The sequence below is a fragment of the Wyeomyia smithii genome, chromosome 2, assembly GCF_029784165.1.
Source record: "Wyeomyia smithii strain HCP4-BCI-WySm-NY-G18 chromosome 2, ASM2978416v1, whole genome shotgun sequence".
In the NCBI taxonomy this organism is placed as follows: Eukaryota; Metazoa; Arthropoda; class Insecta; order Diptera; family Culicidae; genus Wyeomyia; species Wyeomyia smithii.
The window spans coordinates 257,688,773-257,705,763 of NC_073695.1; the positions used below are offsets into that span (position 1 = coordinate 257,688,773).

Below are 16,991 nucleotides of genomic sequence, written 5' to 3' on the forward strand. Positions count from 1 at the left end.
AGTTAACCCTTAACTAGCCCGTTCATCTGATATCAATATTGTTCAAATCGGTTGAGTAGTTTCTAAGATAATGAAGTTTCGTGATTTTCACATTTCGATACATTACAGACGAAGTTACAGTTCGATTACAACAAAATTCAATAGGGTGTTATGAGGCATCTAGACCTTTCATTTGATACTAATTTTGTGGAAATCGGTTCAACCATCTCTGAGAAAAGTGAGTCCAAGTAGTCTATGGAATATGTTTCTTTTCATAGCTGGATTTCACATTTTTAAACATAACAGGCAAAGTAATAATCCGTATGCAAAACAAATCAATAGGGTCTTATGGGGCAATAAGACCATCCATATGACACTAATTCTATGAAAATCGATCCAGCAATCTCAGAGAAACATGAGTGAGATTAAATAGTTTCCAGAATAAGTTTCTTTCCATAACTTCTGAACCACATGTTAAATCTTCATAAAATTCAAAATTCAAGGGTTTCTAAGGTAGCCCGTTCATTTGAAACCAATTTTGTTCAAATCGGTTGAGTAGTTTCTGAGATATTGATGTTTCGTGATTTTTGCATTTTGATTGATAACCTCTTATAGAAATCAGATTACAATAAAATTCAAATGAGTCTTATAGGGCAAGTAGACCTTTCATCTGCGATTAATTTCATTGAAATCGGTTCAGCCATCTCTGAGCAAATCTAGTGAGATTGGGAGAGCGTTACACACACACATACACACACACGTACAGAAAATGCTCAGCTCGTCGAACTGAGTCGAGTGATATACGACATTCGGCCCTTTTGAGCATTTTATACCTTTAGTTTTTGCAGTGATTGTTATACCTTTCTAGGAGAAAGGCAAAAAGTGAAATGATAGAAATGACTTTTAATTTCCACTTCAATCCCGAGCAAGGCCGCGAACATTGAGATAGTACAATATCAAATTTAAATGATGTTGAGGCCACATATTTTGATCGTAGCTATAGTTTTAAACAGTCGGCGGGTTACATTTGTTTCTATAACTTTCAAACCACATGTTTGAACAGTATGAAATTCAATGTTCAAGGGTTTAAAAGCCTATTAATTAGAATTAAACTATGTATGCTTCTGAGATATAAGAGCGATTTTCACATTCTGACGCAGCGCCAAAACTAAAAGTTTGATTACAATGAAATTCAATAGCAACCTAAGCGGGAAATAGGCCCATCATTTGACACCAAGATAGAAAGAATCGGTCAAACCATCTCTGAGCAAAGTGAGTGCCAAAAAAAGGTGCACATACATGCAGAAAATGCTCAACTCGTCGAACTGAGTCGAGTAGTATATGACATTCGGCCATTTGGATCACTTTTCTACCTTTTTATTAGCCAGTGATCCTTAGGAGAAAGTCAATATGTTTATTTTCATTATGTGATTTCACATTTTTATGAACAACGAACAAAGTTACTATCCGATTACAATGAAATTCAATAGCAACCTATGGGGCAGCTAGACCTTTCATTTGACACTAATTTTGTGAAATTCGGTTCAGCCATCTCTGAGAAAAGTGAGTGAGAAAAAAAAGTTGCACATACACACACACACATACACACATACACACATACATATATACATACAGAAAATGCTCAGTTCGTCGAAAAGGGTCGAGTGGTATATGACATTCGGCCATTGGGACCACTTTTATACCTTTGGTTTTTCCAGTGATTGCTATACCTTTCTAGGAGAAAGGCAAAAACCTATTCAAATGAGTTATGAGTTATTTTCTCATGAAAATCAAAAAGAAAAAATCCATTTTGGTGTAATAAGGAATATTAAGTTTTAATAAAGCAGTAGAATCTTGAACATTTTGTTCTTGCAAATTCTATTGTTGAGGGAAAAAACTAAAAATGAAAAATGCGGCGAAGTTTTTTGCATCAGTGTGAGAGTGTAATTTCAGTTATCAAATATTTAGCAGAATGTTTCCGGTGTTTTTTGCGCTATTCAATACAAATTTTATACGAAGTTTCTACTAAGGTATGCCTATCAATATGTATAAAACTGCAATGGTGGGCACCATTCTACCGGATTGGTTGATTTATTGGTGAGTTTTAACTGAAATCACCCGCTTTTTTAGATGAGTCTGGCGAGTCTGGCTTTCTATCGTTAGGGTAGATGATCCAATAGTTGTGGTAGCATAAATAGTTGCGGCATCGCTTTTAAATTCATCGTTTAAACTAATTAGAACCGAATTGCTTATGCTACATGTTGAAGAAATAATAGATTAAACATAAGTACATAGGTTACTACAACAATATATACTGAAAATATCCAAATTACTGAAGAATACTGTATTTTTCAGAAACTTACCCGGAAGGCACCACTCACTACCCATTTTCTTATTTTGTCCACGATTGTTTTAAGATTTGTGTGTGGTTTTAGTACGATTATTACTCATATAATTATTTTCCCAGATAACAGTTTATTATGGAAACTGTTGCACAGGTGAAGTTCGTTAATAGATGATCATATTATTTATAAATTACTTCCTCCACTATTGGATCACAGGATACACTATGTTCTTATAGTTGCGGTATGTTTCGCAATTCTGATTTACGTTTATCAGAACATATGTATGTGGGACTACTTGTGTATTTTAGGGACAAGCAGGTACTAGGGGACATACCTAAATGATGTAACTTATTACTATTAAACTTTTGAACCCCACCTTACCCTGCCACCGTGTATTTACCGATACTTCATACATGATCGGCCACAAAAGCTATCGCTCTCACCCCTAAAATGCTGTATTATGCATTTATGACCTCTTAATCGATGCTTACCCACTGCTTTTGGTCTTGTAATTCTTTTAACGAGCCTTTCACAGCTTCAGTCGCTCTTTTAGTAAACACTAACGTCAAAAATGTAAGCGCAAACATGGTACGAAGCAGAGGTAATAGACTCTAACTTCCAGTGTTGAGAAGTCACCATTTGTGAAAAAAAAAAATTCTTCTGAATATTTCAAAATGTGCGCCATTGGTCTTTCTCTCAAGCCAACTTCAGCCCTTTTCAAATGTTAGTCTAAAGACATTTTATAAAAAGTATGCAAAATTTGTTTTATTTTAATAAAACCTACATACCCTCACTGATCCTTCCTGTGACCTTTGTGGAGATTCAGAGGTAAACACGGTCTCCAAATAGCAAGAGTCACAATAACATCCCTTCTCTCTTCCCACCTGATTGCAAGGACGTGGCCGGCGTCGTTATTGATCCTTTAAAGTATTGCGTCACTAAAACTTGTACAATGAGAATGGTCAGTCACTCCCAACCCCATTCAGTTGACTCACTGTGCAATTTTACTGATTCGGATCAATCACGGAGTGCAACCATTGATATGTGCAGTCAGTTAAGCTAAGCTTAAGCTAAGCTAAGCTAAGCTAATAAAACCTACATACCCACACTGAATTTTGCAACTGAACTTGCAAACCGACTTGTCAACCTATTAAAAACAATATGATAAATAGTAAAACAATCAAAAACCACTTCAAGCGAGGCAAATACCTTCAGTTAACCAAGCAAACACGAATGTTTTATATACCGCAACTACAGGAACACCCATTCACAACTATAGGAACTCTACCGCAACTATTGGAACAAAAGCGTGCAACTTATTTTAGTTAATTTAAACCCTCAAAGCGGGTTCAAAGTCAATTTTAAGGTGCAAAATTATCAAATAGAACCCATTTCAACATAAAATAGTGAAACGGACCAGCAAGATTCGTTTTTCTTAGCCAAAACATGGCTAAACATGCATAACTCGTGCTTAGCTCCTCCACTATTGGGTCATTTACCCTAGATGCAAACAAATATCTATTGAGATATACAATAACTGTACTTCACATACAAGCAAATTTTGTTCTCACGTCCACAAAGCTCTCGAGTATAAACTCCGTTTAGTGAAGCTTTTCATACTTTTCGCTTATTTTTTATACTTGCGTTCACAATACAGTTACAAGGAACACTGGAATGAAACCAACCACTCTTTAATTGACACTAGCGATGCCAAATTCTTTATCCAATGGTACACGTGGATGAATAACGGCTTCTGATTTACTAAAATCACCCAAAACTGTAATCTATCTTATTCGCTAAGTATAAAAAAATCAAAAAACCAAAACACAAGAAACGTTGGCCGTCTTACTTTATCAGCAGAAAGAAGCGTTAACGCCACAGTTCCTACTGGCATTTGCCTTAGCATGGGAAATATATTATTGCGCAAATTTTGATCTACCATACAAAGCAATCTACCCTATGACACAACCTCAACATTCGTCGGAATTTCGGCAACAATCTAGTTAACGATCTACTTCATCTAACCCTTCACTACAAAATAGGTATTTCTTCACATACTCACCAAGAAAGTAAACTTCTGAAGCAACTATTTCCAACCATCCTGAGAGATGGCTAGATTCCAGCACTGACAGACCGGGCTGACTCGTTCCTCAGTCAGCGTCTTATCGTTTCGAACGATAACGCTAACAATAGTGACAGCCACAGCCACGTTCAACAGACAACTGCCAAAAAATAATACACCGAGAAGAGCAGATTTTCGCATAACTCCGAACTTCAGCTTCCGTATCGCTATCCCTCCTCCTCCATTTCGCCTCCGCGTTGTCCTAAACATTTCCACCCCCGCGTGGCACGCCGTCGTTATCCGTTTCAAAAGAGAAGGGTCGTTTCCAGCAAGTTAACGGAATGTCAACAATGTTGCGTATCATAAACGACGGAAAATTCATAAACATATGTTTATCGATTTAAACTGTACAGCGAGGCTGCCGGCTACTCGAAGGATTTTTAACCTCGATAGACGCTAGAAGTCATCAAACTGAAGCCAATTAATCGATGGAATGTGGACGTAAATAATTCTTATATTGATTTCTCAACTGATGGTACCCAAAGATTGGTCATCAGCTGACATTAACAATGGCTACAAAATGTATCGCTTCCCATCGGCTGACCTTGTCAGAACAGAAAAAAAGAAGTCTGAAAGAATCGCAAACACGCGGCTGAAAAGCGATTAAGAAAATTAAGACAACTCACAAGTATTTCCCCTTTCCACGTTACCCTTCCGCAATTTGCATAACGCAGCCGGTAGGATTCAACAAATTTTGTTTTCTCTGCTGTGCCTCCCTTGAATTTCAAGCGACAAACTTTCACATACTTTCGCACCGGAAAAGTTGTTTTTCCCTGCGCTGAAAATGTTCCCGATCGTTAGGATTGTTTGCGCGCTAGCTGCTACTCGCCAGAAATCCCCTCAGGATAATTCGACAAATCTAAAATCGAACCATGAGCATGGCTTTCCACGAATAACATTTTTTTCTTCTTCTTTTTCATTGTTTCATGATTACTGTTATTCGCCTATCACGTGGAATCGCAACAGACGCAGCTTTCACATGGCTTTCCATACTCGGACAGACGGAGCGATTACAGCGGTTCCATTGGCAGCGGAGCCGGAGCAACCCGGCTTGGAGCCCACGAGCATGATCCGCTGTCGCTGCACCAGGCGCTGCAGAGTGCCGTAGACGATGGTCAGAATCCGGTGATAGACGAGAACGCGGGCTTCATGAGCGATCTGCCGCTGCTGAAAAGTGAGTATTTTTTTGTTTAGTTATTAGAAAGAAATGTAAGTCGAGGCTAGAAAAGCACTACCCTAAGCAACTTTACATTTTTGTCGAAAATTTACCTGTACTAACATTTAAAAATGGGTAAAGTTTTTTTCATAAATCGATATATTCGAATAATGACAAGAAATAGAGCAAAATTGTCACCAAATAACGTCTAGGGAATCGTCTGATCTTTTAATTAAAAATTATTGAAAAAAAAAACAAATTCGAGAGTTTTTGCTAGAGAAACGGTTAGAAAACAGAATAATGATAATCAATAGAGTTGGTGCCTATTGTGTATTAAAAATTGATTTCTCGCTGTGGGGATAGGGTCAAATATCTATGACCTAATAACGTTCGATCATGATGAGTTTTGTAGATCTCTCGGGCTTCGGTGTAACTAAGGAAAATGAGAAGAGTTAAAAACTAACGTCTCATTTTTAGATTTCATTTCATTAAAAAAACACATCAGTTAATAATACCAGGCCTAAGCCTAAGCCATCAAAAAGATGCAGAACTGCAAATGATGTTGGACAAAAATGATTTACAAACCCGACTCGCAGCATTTTCCAAATACCAGAAACCCAAACAAATATACACTTTTAACACCGCAAAAAAAAACAAAGTGTCTGACCACATGCAAGCGCATATTAATGCCTCCCCGCCAGTCGGATGTTTGCCAAGTGAGGAAGTGACCATTATAATGAGATTATTATAAACAAGCTGCATGGCTATACATACCTACAAAGGTGCACGCATCAGGTAGCGAACCCAAAACAGACACTGAAGATCTCATTAGCATACTAATACTGTCAACTGTGGAGCTCCGGATCGAGTCGGATTTGTGGCTTTTCTCGTTGCAGTGCAGCTCCGCTTCACTACTTTGTCAATGACTTCCTTCGGGATGACGCTACTATCTACGGGTGATGATCTCCGTTAATGCTGATTGCTGACCGGCTGCTGCTGGTGCCCTAATCTCTATACGGTATTTATGGCTGCCAAGTGCCACGCACTGCACTCTGCACCGTCAAAAGTGAAAATGAAAGAATGGAAACACGATCTCTATAAACGGTCGCGATACTATCGCCTGGAATCTGTTGGGTCGATCGGCTTATTAGATAGCACCGCTTCACGGGGTAAAAAATTGTAGTCAGTGAATTTAGGAATCATACATATATTGTGTAAAACATAATCTATTTCTCTGATGGTGTTCAGCGATCAGTTAAAAAGTCTTTTCCTAGAGAATGTTCAAATTGCAGAGCGGTGTAATCCATTCCCGACTGTCAGACACTTGGTCAGACAACAAGCTGATCGACGCGCTAATCCTCTCGAATCAGATCGCTAGGAAGCACGCAACGTCTCAAAGAAGTGCAAAAAGATTAAGCGATAAAATACGTACTCAACTGTAGTAGCAAGAGAAAGGTTCTAGGCGGCCTCGACGGACAAAAAAGAGGTGCTAATTAATCGAAGAACTTCGCGTCAATGTCAAGCTAATACAGACATCATCGTAAAGTTCCATTCGTTATGTTCGCAGGGTAAATCACAGAGGGAGACCCGATTATTAGCTCTCGCGTGAATGCAAAAGGAAAGCAGTGTGTACAGAAAAAGAGGCTATTAAAGTGCACACAAAGATGTATTGTAAATTGTAATCCGAAGCTCGGAAGTGCCGTTCGGCATTGTGGCAGTGTTTATTACGGACCGACCTCCTGAAGTTTTCGGCGCGGCCGGCGACTGTATAGTGGGTCTCTCTCGCAACATAAATAATAACGTGTATTGTATAAACCGGTGGGCCTTAAAAGGTGCACACCGTACAGTACTCCTGCCGAGAGGGAGTCTCCCCGAGAAGGTGTCATATTCGGGAGTTGTTTATTATTTCGTTATTCTACACCGACCCATGCTAAAACCGGAGTCGGCCAACCGACGGCGCTCGGAGTGCAGAAATGAAATGTTCACAAGCTCAATTTTTTTTCTCCGCCTGCTGTTTGGATTTCATTCAACAAAGATGTTTATTAAAGGTGAAAAATATTGAAACGGTTATCTTGAAGTTCGGGAGAAAAGGACGATTTGGTTACGTTATCCAGACTACAAAGCTGTTCAAATATGGCGCTACTTTCTAACAATGTTTATGTACAAAAACACCGCTAATCCTCAAACTGGTAAAATTTGCGCCGCTAATTACCGGCTAAAAGATCAACGAAATTGTGTTGATTTATTTCAAAGTTAAATGAACACAAAAGAAAACAAATGGTTTCGGAGAGCTTCATCTGAAATATGAAATCACAATTATGGTATCAATCAAAGACTTGATTCACTATTCTGTTGTTCATCATTTTAAATACATTTAGTACTACAGGGAAATATTTTGTTAGGGTAAGGGACCCATAATTCGCCCCGACCCCATAATTCGCCCACCCACTAATCAACGAATTGTTTACGGGGTTTGTCATTGAATTATGCCAAATGATAATTTATTTCCAATCTCAGCTGTTTCTTTTTTATGTTTAAACACGGTTCTAAGAGTTGACACTATATTGCGAACAATGAATAAAAATTGGTGGGCGAATTTTGGGTACTCAAATAAAGTGGGCGAATTATGGGGTCGTTACCCTACAATATCATTATTTATCACACAGCTGTGTAAATATGTTCCTCAGTGTTGCGAAAATTCATGATACAGGCTCGGTACTAGGTAGGACTTCTTTTTTCTGATGAAGTAAAAACTTTCCATACGTATAGGAATTGCATTCAAAAAAATATACCTATCCGAAAATTACTTTGCTCCGATCATCCGTTGTTATGGTGTTAAATCGTTATTGTCGTTTTTATCAAAAAAAATTGTTTAGCTCTTTGGGTGACACCTCATTTTATAGAGTTGCCCAAAAATTTGTTTTTGAGCAACCCTATAAACTGTGTCTTTTGAGTCGTTTAAACGATTTTGAATCTTTTGGTAATGAATTGAAGGTAATTGGTGGACCTTTAAGAAAATATATCAAACTGTACCTTAATCAACAGTAACCATGCGAAAACAATCCTACAAACTATTTTTTCCGTTTTTACGGTTTTGAGACCCAGAAACAATTTTTTAAAGAAAAGAATAAAAGAAATATAAATCCTTATTGATTTATAAACGTAATTTTTTGAAAGGATTATATTATTTTCCCAAAAACTACAGAAGATTAGCTAAACCTGGATGGTTAATAGAACACATCCAACGAGTGCGGTGCGGGGTCTACCCTAAAGTCGGCGGCCCATATCAGGATTCCTGCTAAATAACGTTTGCGTTAAAAAAATGGATAAAATTTGCCGATTTTTCATGGGTTTACTTTTACACGCACTGACGAAACTACGCCTGCAGTATCAATCATATTAATCCATGAGTCAGCAAAAAAAATCTGACAGCTCTATCAGTCGAACTCTAACCGTGATGGCGAAAACAGTAAAGCTACACCGTTCAGAAGTGTGCGCGTTCAAAAAACGGTACTCCGTCGCGTCGAAAAAGGACATCGTGTGGCAGTACGTGGACACCGGATACGCCAATTCCGGCATTTACAACATCTTGGCACTATTGGACAACAATCATAGTTGAAAGGAAGCCCGGTTCCGGACGGTCGATGACCATGAGCGACAAAAAGCTCCAAAGGATGCTGGAGTGAAAGACCGAGGGAAAAGTAGCTACAACGCTGTGTGCGTTTGGCCGGGAGGTCGGTGCAAACAGTGAACAAGTATCTGGTGAACATGGACATACATGTCAGGTAGCAGCAGTTCCGTCCACTAGTCTCGAAGCTGCAGGCAATGACGCAGAGGCAGCGGCTGAATAAGATGATCAAGTCAATTTTACCGGCAAATCACGACGTGCCAGACAGACCTGTCTCACCCTGAATGGCAACGACTGGCAGAGCACTTCGTATTTTACCTCTCCCACGAAGGAAGTGAGCACCGAGGTGAAGTTTGTTCCACACACCAAGTTCCCCAAGAAGGTGCTGCTGTGGCTGATTGTCACCTGCCTGCCGGAAGTTGCGTCGTTCATCAATAAATACCAAAAGGCCGAAGACGCGTTGTTTTGGCCGAATCTGGCGTCTGCCCACTACTCGAAGCGATCCATTTTTTAACGCATACGTTATAGTTTTTGCTGATCATTTCTCCGGCATTCTATCTACATGCCCAGCCCACTGTAGCCTGCGTGTTTTATCCGCTTGACTATAACCGACTATGTAAAATTTATGCGTCTGCTCCAGACACCATATTCCAGTTTCCCACCAACGATTAACCACAAGATTCACGCGTCACCGAAATAGGGACCAAGGTAAATGAATTCGTCGACTACTTCAAATGATACCCCATCTACCACTACCGCAGCACCAATATCCGACGGGCTACCACGCTCTCTACCAGCCAACATGTACCTCGTTTCGGCAGAGTTTATGACAAGCTCAAATTTCGCAGCTTCCCTCTTGAGAAGTTCAAAGGCCTCTCCCACCGCTTTACGATTAATAACAATGATGTTGATATCGTACGCAAAACCTAGGATCTTGTGAGACTTCGTCATGATGGGGACACTTCTCTGCACGCCAGCCTTCCGTGTATCACCTTCCAATGCGATATTCAACAATAAGATTGACAGCCCGTCATCCCGCTTCAAACCACCTAACGACACGAAAGCGTTAGATATCTCACCGGCTACCCTGACGCTTGATGTGGAACCATCGAGGGTGGCACGGATTAGCCTCATTAGTTTTGTTGGTAAACCATGTTCAAGCATTATCTGCAATAACTCACTTCTCTTAACTGAATCGTACGCTACCCTGAAGTTTATAAACAGATAGTGAGCCTGCAAGTTGAATTCTCGGTAAACATTTGGTCCGTGGTAGAGCGTCCCTCTCGAAAACCACATCTTTGTTAGCCAACAAAAATTTCCTGCAACGGCCTCAGTCAAATGAACAGGATGCGGGAAAGAATTTTGCACACGGTATTAAGAAGAGTTATGCCCCGATAGTTACTACAGTCCAGTCGGTGGGCCTTTTTTGTAGATCGGTCATATGAGACCCTCCAATCCAACCAGCCTGAGGAATATTCTTCATCAGCCCACACTTTCAGCATGATCCGATTGAGGGGACAGTAGTTCGCTCCCGACTTTGAAAAGCTCAACGGAAAGGCCGGTAATTACCTAGAGGCGGGTCTGAATTTTTGACGAAATGCTACGGCAGGAGGAGGAGCCGCCACCTTGATGGCTACCTGCCTCCAATCCCACGGGCACACCGTACTCGCCAGATCATACTCCACGATGATTCTTAACACCCGTCGTTCAAAAACTACGCGCGTTCGAAGGACCTCTTCAAGCATTCTCCACGCCTCATACCCGTAGAGAATAACCGGTTCACTAAGCGTATTATACAAACTGCACTTTGAACGGGAATTTAAGACGTTTCGACCGTATTTTTTTGTGAAGCCTATAGTGGGCATAAGTTCGGCTGATAATTCGCTTCCTAGTTAATCTCACGGCTGGTATCGTTGTTCTCAGTCACCATTGAGCCAAGGTACACGAACTCGTCGATTATCTCAAACTAATCACCATCGATTATCACAACACTACCTAGGCGTGCCCTGTCGCGCTCAGCACTACCCGCTAGCATTTTCTTCGTTTTAGTCGTATTTATCTTCAATCCAATCTTCTCTGCTTCACATTTTAGTCTGGTGTACTGATCTGGCACCGCCTCAAATGTTCTGCCGACAGTGTCCGCGTCATCCGCAAAATAGATTAATTGACCGGATTTAACGAAATTCGTGCCCCGCGTGTCTATTCCCACTCACCTCACAACAATTTTTAGCGCAATATTGAACAGCAGGCAGGAAACCTTGTCGAAGTCCCCTGTGAGATCCGAATGGGTCGGATAGACCACAGAAATCCTTACACAACCAGAAATCCTCACACAACACTGCACATCCTCCATCGTAGCCTTCATCAGTCTGGTAAGCTTCCCGGGGAAGCCGTTCTTGTCGAGTATTCTCCATAGCTCTTCACGATTATTTGTGTCATAACCGGCTTTGAAGTCGATGAATAGATGATGCGTAGGGACTCTGTATTCGCGAATTTTTTGCAAAATCTGCCGCAGAGTAAAGATTTGGTCCGTTGTGGATAGAACCTCCAGGAACCTGGCCTGGTAAATTCCCACAAATATGTTGGTTAGTGGTGACAGTCGCTGGAAAATTATTTGCGCTCGGTAGTTATCACAATCTAGCTTGTCGTCTTTCTTGTAGACGGAGCAAATAACTCCAGCCTTCCACTCCTCCGGTAGTCATTCCGTTTCCCACATCTTGACAATCAGCCGATGCAGATGACTGACCAACTTGCCCGGACTCATCATGAGAAGCTCCCCTCCAATACCGTCCTTTCCAGCTGCCTTGTTGTTCTTAAACCGCCGGATAGCATCATCAACTCCGCCTATCGATGGGGGTGGCACATCTCCGTCGCTTGCTGCACCAAGAGAGTCTCCTGCGTCGCTGTTCTGGTCTCCTGCCCGTACGCCATTCAGGTGATCATCGAAATGCTGTCTCCACCCTTCGGTCACTTCACGATCATCTGTCAAGATACTGCAATCCTTATCCCTGCACATTTCGGCTTTGCGAAATACGTTAAATTTCTGATAGAACTGTTAGAACTACGCCTTCTCCGGGCTTTTTACCTGGAGTTTGCTGTCTCCGTTTCTGTTTGTATCGCCCCAGGTTCTGACGGCTGGCTTTTCGCAGCATTACTGCCCGCGCTGTTTTCATTTCATCTAATATCTGCCGACATTCCTCGTCAAACCATTCGTTACGTCGAGTCGGTACTTTGGGACCTAAGACGTTTTCCGCTACACTGCTAATGGCCGACTTGACGGTATTCCAGCAGGCCTCTAGAGGTGCTTCTTCCGGCTCGTCTTCTTCTGGCAGTGCAGCTTCGAGAGAAAGCGTGTAGTTTTCGGCGACTTCGGCCTTGGCGGGCTACGGTACCGTATGTTGTTTACAACGGATAGTTTTTGGTGTATCTTCACCATCACTAGGTGGTGATCCGAGTCGCTGTTAGCGTTCCGACGTGTTTTGACGTCGATAATGTCTGAGAAGGACCGACCATCTACCAAAACGTGGTCGATTTGAGTTTCTGTTTGGTTAGGTGATCTCCAGGTGTACCAATGTTGGAGGCTATGCTGGAAAACCCCAACGATTTTCATTCATCAGCCGGTGTGCACTGAATCGTCCAATTACCGGTCCAAATTCAAAATCGGTTAAACGGCTCAAAATATACAACCCTATGACAGAAAATGTCACCCTAAGAGCCATATGGGTCTAAAATTTTTTGATAAAGCTACAATTGCAGCGTTTTTGAGTATAATCGGAGCAGAAAAAAAATCTATTAGATTTTTTTAGCGTGAAATTGCCATGAATTTATTATAAAAACAATAAAAATATTATTGGAAAATATTTTTCATGAATATGCATTTATAAACAAAAAAAGGATACCCAAGATATCGCCTCATGGTTTGCATAGCTACAAGAAAACATCCGAAAAAAATGTAAAGCGTCAAAAATGGAAAAAAAGAAGTTTTTCTGGTATACTATATTTTGTTTTTGTATTTTGATACAATCATGTTTTGCCTACTGTTTTTTCATAGATGCTTTCTAATTCATTCGATAGAATTGATTTTTGAAATGCAATAAAAAACACTGCGATTTACGCGTTACGGCCTGTAAAAAGTAATGGAATATTAAAAATCATCTAAATTCATGTAAATAATTCTGATTTCGAATAAAATAACCCAATAGTTGCAACACTCGCATTGATAACATCTTGAAAAATTTTTGCATTGCGTGAAACTATTTCGCTTAACACGAAAAATGTGTCCTTATGTGGAATTTTTTTTTTCTCGAATATACGAAATTCGTTTTTATTTCCCAATTGTCACGTTGTCAATTTCAATATTGCAAGTATTCTAAATAAATCAATTTAAATTATAGCGAACTCGCGTCTCGAATTGTAATATAGTATTGTGTGTATAGTAGTAGAATTTTCGTCTTCTTCCACGTGCATTACTCTGACCTCGACAATTGTTTAAAACGAATCATAATTCACATTCCTGCGCCTACCGTAACATTATTTTTATTACCTGCACTTTCCGATCCATCAAATAACAGTTCCGTTTTTTCCCACCCGCTAGATTTCCCCATCGCCGACATCAAGAAAGACAGCAGCCAGATGAACATCGGTTCCCCATCCGATGTGTTCTGCTCCGTTCCCGGCCGGCTCAGTCTTCTTTCCAGCACCTCTAAATACAAAGTGACGGTCGCGGAAGTGCAGCGACGCCTGGCGCCGCCTGAATGTCTCAACGCGTCCCTCCTGGGGGGTGTCCTAAGACGGTAAGACTTCCCTCGTTCGTTACAACTTGAACAATTAAAATCACCATCCCACTCAGTATTTAAATTAGACAAACTGCAAAGAATCACGATAATTTATTCGTTTCGTTTTTTTTTTCGACGCGACAGGGCAAAGAGTAAAAACGGAGGACGACTGCTGAGGGAAAAGTTAGAGAAAATCGGTCTCAACTTACCGGCGGGAAGGCGCAAGGCAGCTAACGTTACACTGCTAACCTCGCTAGTGGAAGGCGAAGCAATCCATCTGGCGCGTGATTTCGGCTACGTTTGCGAAACCGAGTTCCCGGCGCGCCAGGTCGCCGAATACCTCTCCCGACAGTACTCGGAACCGCAGGAGTCGTACCGACGGAAAGAACTGCTCATCAATACCAAACAGGTACGAGCAATATACACTGACAGCGCTATCAATCACTTCCATTCATCGGCAATCTCACCCATGCCTTATTACAGATCACAAAAGAGCTGATGGATCTACTGAATCAAGATCGGTCTCCGCTGTGTAACACCAGGCCGCAGCACATTTTGGATCCCTCGATACAGCGACATCTTACGCACTTCTCACTTATCTCGCACGGTTTCGGTTCGCCCGCCATCGTTGCAGCACTGACAGCTATTCAGGTACTTTCTTCTACTAACCAAATAAACACCAACAAGATTCAACTAAACTTCTTATTATTACAGAACTTCCTCAACGAATCCATCAAGCACTTAGACAAAATGTATCCCGGAAACGGCGGAAGCATGGTGACCTCATCTCTAGACAAAAACAAAATGGACAACGATAAGAAATGACAGTTATAAAATTATCTGTTCACTAAAATTGAACGATTTTAGTCGAATGCAGCCAGTTTTTGGGGGAAGAGGAAAAAGGTTATGGATAATTATTAATAACAAAGACAGCAAAATATCACAACCGAAGCCGAGAAACGCTTTGCTAGTTTTGTTGTCCCTAATTTTGTAAAAAAAAGCCAACCGCAAGTATTGTGATGTATAAACAGAATAAACACAACGCAACTATAGCATAGAAAGAGAAATGACAAGTTACACTATGAGATTTCAACATAGATTGATTATAATTAAATTATTATTGGTCACCACGCAAGCGAAAATTCGACAGTCTGCACGTTTCATCTCTCGGTGTTCTCAATATATTTAACTGTAATCAATTGAACGTATAATCGTAAAGTATTGTTTAGTATTTTATAATCATTTTGTGATAGACTATTGTTTAATATTGACCTATGTATAGAGCCTAGCACATGTACATTTCCATTTGACTTTCGAAATGGATAACCATGGGTACTTGTTTCGCCTGCAATCTCTTTTAGGAACAAACTCTGGTCGAATGCCGACTTAGCCAACAGCCAGCCCATGGTTTAGTAAGATGACTGACACGAGCACCTAACGGAAAACCTTTATTTATTGTTTACACTTAAGCTATTCCAATGTTTGACAAAAGAGCCGATAGAGGCTTAGGATATTTGTGAAATCATGTGCCAAAATGAGAGCCACGAACGAGTTATTCAACTAACATTCGATTGCCATAATCTGATTAACTTGGAGGTGCCAACACCGTACTTTTCTTATCACGAAATTCAAAAACAGCTCAAAAAAATGCGCCAATTAATTTTCCCAACAGTGCCATGATTCCAATTGATTTTAAACATTGACGGAATCACGTCAGCCATATTTGTTGCCTTTTTTTTTATTTCAGATAAAAATATTCGAAATCAATCACATATTATTGCCATTTTCAATCGAACTAAGAATATCAAATTGGAACAGTATGAAATAACACTTAGCCAACAATTTTTCTTCAGGTTGTCGTCACACAGTCATTGCATTGTAAAATTTCGTAACATAATTTACCTAAATTATCGAACAAAGCACGAAAACTGTTGCTCCGCAATAGTAATCGTTAATGTACAAAACAAAATTCGATTAGAAAAATAAATACATTTTCCAAACTAAATTAAGAAGCTCAGCATCCAGCAAATAAGCCCGAAACCGACATTCCGCACAGTTTCTACATGTTTACACAATATTTGGTCCAGTTTGAAATGATAACCAATACAGAGCAAGTTTTTCCTTCATTCACGCATTTCAGCATTAAACAGTAAAACGAAGCAAACTTACAAACAACAATCAAACACACACACAAAAAAATGGATTATCCGGTAATTTCAAACAAATAGAGGAAACGGTTTTGTAAAAGCAAACTCAAATCAACAACATCGTTCGCCTGGACGGCAAGAGGCGGTATTATAATGAAAGAAAAAAAGAAGCATTCTCTACTGGAACCGATCTAGAAAATTAAGAAATTCAATTTAAAGCAAATCACAAAGTTGTAAATGAGAACGGTATAAGAACAAATTTCAGAAGTATTATAAATTTAAATTAATGAAAATATATATTTTAAACTCATGGACTCTGCTCAAGTCGCAAATATCACCGTCCATCCAAGGTAACCTTCCTGCTTAAGGTGAAAGTGTTTTGAGGCAACAAATGGTCAACTTCGAGCCACCACGTGGTCGACACCGAGGCATACCACTCGGCAATAGTTATTGAGACACCTGTGAAAATATATCCTCATGTGTTCATCAACATAATATAGTGTTTTTTCCATAAGGGGCATCAACTATTTGCGAGTCTTGTGCCATTGAAAATTTGTAGTCGACCACGTGGTGGTTTGTACACACTACAAACTCAAACAGGGTCCTTATCATCAGTCGGAGAGAGTTTTCTTAGAGGTAGAAAAGGCAACGCTGTTTTCGATTTTCAGTTATTTAGTGTATTCACTGTGTTTTTCAATTATGCAACGGAACAACCAGTGAAATATTTGCGGTCCGAAATAATCAACACATTCACTGAACCTCGTTAAGAACTGGTAAAAATTTGGTTTATGTGTTTCTTCTTTTGACAATCCAACCTGTAATTACTGTGGACTGCGGAG

At 40.2% G+C, this 16,991-nt stretch overlaps 1 protein-coding gene across 8 annotated transcripts in view; it reads left to right on the forward strand.

The window, feature by feature from the left end:
• LOC129721016 (transcription factor AP-2-epsilon) overlaps positions 1 to 16,462 on the forward strand; it is a 343,755-nt gene extending 327,293 nt beyond the window's left edge. For all 8 annotated transcript variants that reach the window (XM_055673042.1, XM_055673040.1, XM_055673039.1 and 5 more), the window contains 5 exons: positions 5,413 to 5,620; positions 13,825 to 14,023; positions 14,150 to 14,414; positions 14,489 to 14,656; positions 14,720 to 16,462. In XM_055673042.1, the coding sequence (XP_055529017.1) occupies positions 5,413 to 5,620; positions 13,825 to 14,023; positions 14,150 to 14,414; positions 14,489 to 14,656; positions 14,720 to 14,830 (951 nt within the window). In that variant the 3' untranslated portion in view covers positions 14,831 to 16,462. The remainder of the gene's footprint in view (positions 1 to 5,412; positions 5,621 to 13,824; positions 14,024 to 14,149; positions 14,415 to 14,488; positions 14,657 to 14,719) is intronic.
• The last annotated feature ends 529 nt before the right edge of the window (positions 16,463 to 16,991 follow it).